The 8,384-nt window shown below is 39.5% G+C and overlaps 1 protein-coding gene across 1 annotated transcript in view; it reads left to right on the top strand.

Moving 5' to 3' along the window:
* The window catches only part of LOC123764697 (large ribosomal subunit protein mL62), a 13,581-nt gene continuing 5,197 nt past the window's right edge, over positions 1-8,384 (top strand). The window contains exons 1-3 of the mRNA XM_045752715.2: positions 1-355; positions 4,184-4,229; positions 5,756-5,898. Of these exons, the coding sequence (XP_045608671.2) occupies positions 203-355; positions 4,184-4,229; positions 5,756-5,898 (342 nt within the window). The 5' untranslated portion in view covers positions 1-202. The remainder of the gene's footprint in view (positions 356-4,183; positions 4,230-5,755; positions 5,899-8,384) is intronic.

The raw sequence follows: 8,384 nt of genomic DNA, 5'->3' as shown, positions 1-8,384 counted from the left end.
GCCTCCGTCGGTGTGTAACCGCCCACAGCACCCAGAGCTCTGCGGCACCCTGCGCTCTCGCCTTCTAGTTTGTTTACCTTCTTTAAAAAACAGTTGTTGTTGTCTGTCGACAGGCATTGCCATTTAACCCGATACGAGAACGTCTGTGTACATCCACCACCATTGACGTCGTGGCCCTCCCCACCTCTTCAACACCCTCATTATGGCCTTTTCCGGCACCCGTCTCAGTTTAAGTTATATTAGTCGCCATATCTGGGGTTTACAGGCGTCCTTACCTGTGATGGGCTACAAGAGCGCTGTAAGTTTGGGCAAGATTTACCCCTCAAGTGACCTCTGCATTACTACTTTACAAACGGTCAGTAGTCACTACTATAACTGCAGTACTATAATTTTCAAGTAAATACAAAATAAGCAATATACTGTATGCAGGTTTAGACCAAGTGTATTTTTTTTTGTTATTGAAAGACATGCTGTATACTGTCTCAACCCAAGCACAACTCTCTGAATAATCTCCCATAACCCAGTTATGGTTTGTGGTCATGTGTTTGAAGAACACTGCAGAATATGCATTGCTTTGATCGGCATATTTTATTAATGCTATTAACACTTATAAGTTGTTCATTGATTAAACTATTTTTTAATAATCATGTGAAATGCATTTAGATGAGCAAAATTTATGCAGCCCTGTATAATATAGAATAAAAAGCAACTTGCTACATGCATTTAAAATTATCAGTGAGACTGACAGTCTGTATTCAGAAAATACTTAAATATTCTCTCATCAGATAATGTTTTTAATATTATAGGCTAAATATTTAAATTAATAAGAGTAGTTATTGTATAGAATAGCTTGGCAGAGGTTGTACTAATCAAGACTAATACCATATAATGTATAGTACAGAGCACTCTTCAAAATCTGGGCCTCCATATAATGAATTTTGAAAAGTGCATTATTGGTGATTAAAAATGCAGATTATGTTGCAGACCAAAATCAACCCATTTCTAGTGTCTGGACACAAAAACCAAGCATCTCCAAATTAATTGTAAATGCCACTGACTCGTGTCATACCTGGAGCATACCTTGGGAGGGTTCTGACAATTCTTATACAGAAACAGACATATATATGCTTTTTTCTCTCATATTTTTCTTCCTTCTCATTCTCTGCCGTACATGTACATTTACATATACTACAGTAGAGTGAAGAGGGGAGCTCACTGGGAAGAGTGTCAAGAAAAATCCAGCACAAGACACCACCAGAAGAAAAGGCACCGGCCCTGTCAATGAGAGCAGAGTCTTTGCCTGCTCTCTCTCTATGGTGTGGGTGCCGGAAGCCGCTGAGCGACTGGGGACAAAAAAGTTTTGGATGCTGCTTTAGCAACACATATTCAAATTCAGGTCCTGTCGCAAGATTGTGCCAGCCCTGACTTGCAATTACTCCACTGATGCTGTCGCCTGCCTTTCCGCCCCTTTCTCACGGCAATTGGGTGCAGCTATATGGCTACCCTTGTCAAAAGCACTATGCTCTCTTGCACATCAATATCAGACCTTACCGCTTAGTTGTTCCAAGGAATGATTTGCTAAACATGGGTGTTTGGTTTGACACATACTGCTACCATACCATGCTCAATAATATCTGATATTAATGCTCAGTGGCTAATAAGAAATGAGCCACCGAATAAGGGATCCAGTGTTGAACACTGATAAATACATGAATACTATTTTCTGTACAAAGAACCAAACACCTGGGAGCTACAAATATTATTGCTTTATGCACGATTGTCTAATACTGTGGAAAGCAAAGGAATAATAACATACACCATAATGTACATGTTAAAGCTTGCAAGATTCTGCAAGATTCACTTACAAAATGGTTGATGTATCTTGCAGTCTGCATACCTGACCCATAATGTCCTGTCACTTGGCATGCAGCAAAATTCTTGCTGTTGCCATATATTGGTTAATATCTGTTGGCATCAAATGGCTATTGTCATATTATACAAGAATGTCTTTCAATTCATATCTTAGGTTTTGCAATAGATTTTATATAACTAGTTTTTCAGTTCATCTTCAATGTCAATACAGTGTCCAGTGTCCCTTTCTTAAGTATCAGGCAACCAGCAGCTTTATGCTTACCTCTCAGGAGCTTTATTCTTGTGACACTTTGGCATACTAGGCAAACGAGTGTTGGCAAGATGAATGTGCCACTAGACCACAGTTTAGAAGCTATATGTTCAAGCTTGAAGCATCACTATTCCCTGTATAAGACAGACTGGGAGCAGTCAAATTTGCCACCATTGCAGCTTGCATTGCAAGCTGCATAAATTCCAGGTACTCAGGTACGGTAAAAATGAGGACCTTAAACATAATACAGGGTACAAAACACAATCAAATCTGCCCATAGTAGGAAAACAGCATGTAAAGGATTTGGGAATAATGATGTCTGACAACCTAACTTTTTGGGAGCTTAACCAAGCAAATATTGTGTCGGCCAGCAAAATGACAGGATGATTTACGAGAACTTTCAAATCCAGAGATCCCATTACAATGATTGTACTCTTCAAATCACTTGTGCTGTCCCAGCTTGAGTACTGCTCAGTGCTCACTTCCCCCTTCAGAGAGATTGTTGAAATAGAGGGAATACAGAGAACGTGTACAGCATACATAGACGAGATAAAGCATCTAATTTATTGGGATCACCTCAAAGCTCTCCAAATGTAAATGTCTCTCCAAAGCTCTCACTAGTAAGGAGACAAGAGAGATATAAAATAAAATACACGTGGAAAATACTGGAGGGCCAGGTACCAAATCTGCACAGTAAAATAACAATGTACTGAAGTGAACGATAGGGAAGAAAATGCAGAATAGAACCAGTGAAGAGTAGGGGTGCCATAGGCAAAATCAGAGAACACTATATAAACATTAGAGGTCCATGCTTGTTCAACATCCTCCCAGCGAGCATAAGAAATATTGCAGGAACAACCGTGGACGTCTTCAAGAGAAAACTCGATAGTTTTCTTCAAGGAGTGCTGGACCAACTGGGCTGTGTTGAGTATGTGGGCCTGTGGGCCGCTCCAAGCAACAGCCTGGTGGACCAAACTCTCACAAGTCAAGATTGGCCCCGGGCTGGGCTTGGGGAGCAGAAGAACCTCCAGAACCCCATCAAGCAGGTATTGACCAACTAGTACCTGAACCCATGAGAACAATGCCTGTTGTAGGGCTAATTTCTTTATGTTCTCTCAACAAAATTTTCTAATGATCGTCGATTGCATGTGTAATGACTCAATTAGCTTTAGAAGTTATGAATGCACTGAATAAGCATTTTAATGATTGCTGAGTCTCTCTTTCGGGTTATGTTGCATGTTCAATTCAAAACATGCAACATAACATGTTGCATGTTTGAGTCTAATATGGTCCTTAATTCTTATTATTGATATTACCCTATGTATGATTGTCTGCACATTGACATACAGTAAACAAGGAACACCAATTGATTACTGTACAGTATGCACTTGTTTGGAAGCATTGTGCTCTGCAGTGAAGTGCAGGTGAAAATGTATTAAATGCTGACTTTTACAAGGCTTTTACAAAATATAGGATGGTTCGATCTCTTCCATGATTTTGGGGATAAGATAGCATGCTTAAAGGCACACATTTTTATAGTCTTATCATGGTAATACCAATATATTTACCTAAGCCTGGTGTTCTGTCTCTCAACATAGAAAATTATTGGAGGAGGAGAATCATCCTCGAGGAGAATCTGTAATTGTCTTAAGGGATTAAAATATTGTAGCTTGAAGTACTGTATAGTACATGAAAAAGACAGTCTAAATGTATAATGGCAGGCTGCTATTAAAACATAAGCAGTGCTTAACTATTAAAAGGAAAATTTACTTATCTTTATCTTTCAGGACCTTTTCAGAAGCATAGTGGAAAAATCTGAAGAGTACAAGCAAGTAGATAAAATTAGTGAAATATTTTTAATGATGTATTGAATTTTATATTTAGGAAAGATGAAAGTAAACAAGGTACAGTACTGTATTTGATTAATTCCACCAGCCTCCTAAGATGAAGCTAAGCATTGTATGATTTGTTACCCAGCCCCCTTGGATGAAACTGAACATTGTATGATTTGTTCCCAAGCCTCCTAAGATGAAACTAAACCTTGTATCATTTATTCCCCAGCCTCCAAAGACTGAAGGCCTCAACTTTTCTGGTTATGTGCCAATGGGTAAGTTTCGCATTTCTTTAAAATATATTTAGAAATTTTTAATTTAGAAAACTTGTGTCTGTGTCTTTCCGGCATAAGTAAACTTAATAAAAATGACATCTTTTGTATTTGGTGCAGTTACTGATACAGTATATGGCACAGGTGGTTTGATATCCTCAATTGATATCATCAATTAAAGCATTTTCTTTCTCAAGGTTTCTGTTCGGTGTCTTCAAAATGCCTCGTTGAATTCATTTGAATCCTACAACACGTATGATCATTAAATTTAACATGATTATTTTATTGGGCAATTTAGCTCTGGCATCTTTTTTTTCTTCTTTGTTCCGAGAGTACTTTTCTTTTTTGTTTCGAGAGAGGGCTTTTTCTTCCTCGTTCCGAGAGAGAACACTTTTCTTCTTTGTTCCACAGGAGAGCTTTTTTTCTTTGTTACAAGGGAGAGCTTTTCTTGAACAAATCCACAAGGGCCGTGACGAGGATTCGAACCTGCGTCCAGGAGGTTCGGGATCCAGGTCCAGGTTGTGCCTCGGAGAGGCTACGGGATCCAGTAAGTTCAGTAGAACTTCGGTTTCAACTCTTTTACCCTGTTGTAGCTCAGTCGATTAAGGCAGTGTCTGGGATGCTCCTGGACGCAGGTTCGAATCCTCGCCACGGCCCTTGTGGATTTGTTCATTTGATGCATCACGTTAGTGTGATCTCTGTGTGTAAGAGCTTTTCTTCTTTGGTCTGGATGAGAGCTTTTCTTCTTTGGTCTGGATGAGAGCTTTTCTTCTTTGTTCCAAGAGACAACTTTTCTTCTTTGTTGAAAGGGAGAGCTTTTCTTTGTTTTGAGAGATTTTCATCTTTGTTCAAAAAAAGAACTTTATTTTCTGGTTCTAAGTGAGGGCTTTATATATCTTTTGGTCGACTTAAAATATGCGATGTTTATATAGGATCATAAGACTGAGTTACGTATTGATATTTGGAAGTGTAGCACCTCAGGAAGTATATATGGTAATATTCTATACTAGTACGCGTAGCGTTTCGGGCAGGTCCCTGGAATACGATCCCCTGCCGCGAAGAATCGTTTTTTCATCCAAGTACACATTTTACTGTTGAGTTAAACAGAGGCTAGGAACATGCGTGATATTTTGTTTAATTGCTTAAACCATTTATATATTTTACTTAAAAACTAGTTAATCAATTTTTTTATGAAATTTTTCCATTATTTGCCAAGGTATACGGTACATAGAGAACTATTTATCTTAATAAACATGTAATAAAGAGAAAGCTTTTCCCCTTCCCCATGAAGAAAAAAGTAAATCAATTCTGAAAGAAAGAGGAAAAAATTCTTGGGAAATTATGTTTATTGCTTGTATTCATGATGATATAATTGGATAAAACTTGTGAAATGGTTTTTGACTTAAAGGAGCATGGAAAAGTTTGGAAGATGTTTCTATACAACCATTAGAATATAAGGCAAAACAATTGTATACTGTAATAATAATATCTTGGCTTTGAATTTATTAAACATAAAGTTTCTCTTGCAGATAGAGTGCAGGTATCATATTCTCGCAGCAGTGGACCCGGTGGACAAAATGTCAATAAAATTAATACCAAAGTTGACCTGCGATTTCATGTGACAACAGCTGATTGGCTCTCACAGGAGCTGAAAGAAAGAATTGCTGAAAAGGTATGAAGCATTTAATTATGCATGATATTATGCAGTTTTACACTTTTAATGTAAATTTGCCAGTATTCTGTGACTGGCTTCATAAAAAAACAATTATGCCTGCACCAGTGGTGTTGAATGAAATCACAAAGCTGCCAGGAACTCTTCATATTTACTCCAGTAAAATACTGAAGTATAAAAAGTATTTTATGTGGAACTAAGGTATTATATCTTTTGAGTCTCCATGATTCTGTGCATCATTCTAATCTCCAATTACAATCCAAAGAAAATAATTCTTTATTGTAAAATTTCAATATATATACTATCTATATATATACTGTATACAGTGGTACCTTAGTTTTCGCATTTAATCCGTTCCCACAGACGGTATGAAAACCGGAACAAATTTTTCCATAAGAATTAACGTAAATTGAATTAATCTGTTCCACACCCCCAAATATATTAGCTAAAATATACATTTTATTCAGAATAATATTCTTGGGTACCTTACCTTTATTGAGGACTCTTGCTGGCATATGGAAGACAGTGAGGAAGAGGGGAGGAGGAGACGTGTTAGTGTTTGGAAGGGGAGTCCCCTTCCATTATAACAACAGTGATGACATTTCTGGGGTACTCTCTCTTACATTTTGCAGGCATACCACTAGGACCTGATTGTGGCTCACTGCTAGCTTGTCTTACTAAGAATCTGTCCAGAGACACTTGTTTTTCCCTACGTTTTAACACTTGTCTGTAGTGAGACATCACATTTGTGAGACATCACATTGTCTATGAATGAGTTCTAGTTTTTACTCTATTGTCATCCTCACAACTATTTTCTTAGGTTCAACATTACCACTGAATTTCTTGGAACCCATGTCATGATATATATATAATAAGAACTTTTATGTTCAGAAACCAAAAAAGCACAAAACAATGAAATTCTTCACAAAAAATTCCAGTGCGATCATCACAAGGTGGGAAACACTGGTAAACTGAAGCGCCACACACTCGGTGGACAGACGCAACTCTGTGTATCTATGTATTTATGTCTGTAGGTTAGATTAGCATTTTAAAACCACTACAATCACCTTCTGTGGTTGATTGTTCAGTAAATCCCTGAACTATATGTTTAACAGATCTCTCACCCTGTCCATGAAGGACGGAAGAAAATGTATATATGCTGGTTATCATTGTTAATGTGTGGCCACGTCTGTGGTAGAAAATAATAATAAATAAAAAAAACTCGGTGGACCCGTACATGCATAAACAAACTTCGAAAACCAAGGCAAACAACGAGTACCGAATCAAATTTTTCGAAGAAATTGAGTACAATACAAAACCCGAAAAATACGAAAACGGGCATACGAAAACCGAGGTTCAACTGTATTTTCTTGTTTTTTTCAAGCATTTATATGGTCCTTATAGTGTTTCATGACAGGTAGACATCAAGAAATTGCACTCTGTGTAATAAATGATAATGTCTAGATACCTGGACCATAATCTGCTGGTTGCTGGTTTTCATCTACTAACACCAAGTATCAGTACGGCCACTGACACCAAGTACCAGTACGGCCACTGACACCAAGTACCAGTACGGCCACTGACACCAAGTACCAGTACGGCCACTGACACCAAGTACCAGTACGGCCACTGACACCAAGTGCCAGTACGGCCACTGACACAAAGTACCAGTACGGCCACTGACACAAAGTACCAGTACGGCCACTGACACCAAGTATCAGTACGGCCACTGACACCAAGTACCAGTACGGCCACTGACACCAAGTACCAGTACGGCCACTGACACCAAGTACCAGTACGGCCACTGACACCAAGTACCAGTACGGCCACTGACACCAAGTACCAGTACGGCCACTGACACCAAGTACTAGTACGGCCACTGACACCAAGTACCAGTACGGCCACTGACACCAAGTACCAGTACGGCCACTGACACCAAGTACCAGTACGGCCACTGACACCAAGTACCAGTACGGCCACTGACACCAAGTACCAGTACGGCCACTGACACCAAGTACCAGTACGGCCACTGACACCAAGTACTAGTACGGCCACTGACACCAAGTACCAGTACGGCCACTGACACCAAGTACCAGTACGGCCACTGACACCAAGTACCAGTACGGCCACTGACACCAAGTACCAGTACGGCCACTGACACCAAGTACTAGTACGGCCACTGACACCAAGTACCAGTACGGCCACTGACACCAAGTGCCAGTACGGCCACTGACACCAAGTACCAGTACGGCCACTGACACAAAGTACCAGTACGGCCACTGACACCAAGTACCAGTACGGCCACTGACACCAAGTACCAGTACGGCCACTGACACCAAGTACCAGTACGGCCACTGACACCAAGTACCAGTACGGCCACTGACACAAAGTACCAGTACAATTTCTCCCAAAAATTCTGTAAATGTCCTAACAGAAACCACATACATACACCACGATGCCCTAATTAGCAGTATCAGATCTCGGTG

This window comes from Procambarus clarkii, chromosome 48 (assembly GCF_040958095.1).
Source record: "Procambarus clarkii isolate CNS0578487 chromosome 48, FALCON_Pclarkii_2.0, whole genome shotgun sequence".
NCBI lineage: Eukaryota > Metazoa > Arthropoda > Malacostraca > Decapoda > Cambaridae > Procambarus > Procambarus clarkii.
Note: the sequence above shows the minus strand (reverse complement) of the source record. Positions and strands in the feature narration are given on the sequence as shown.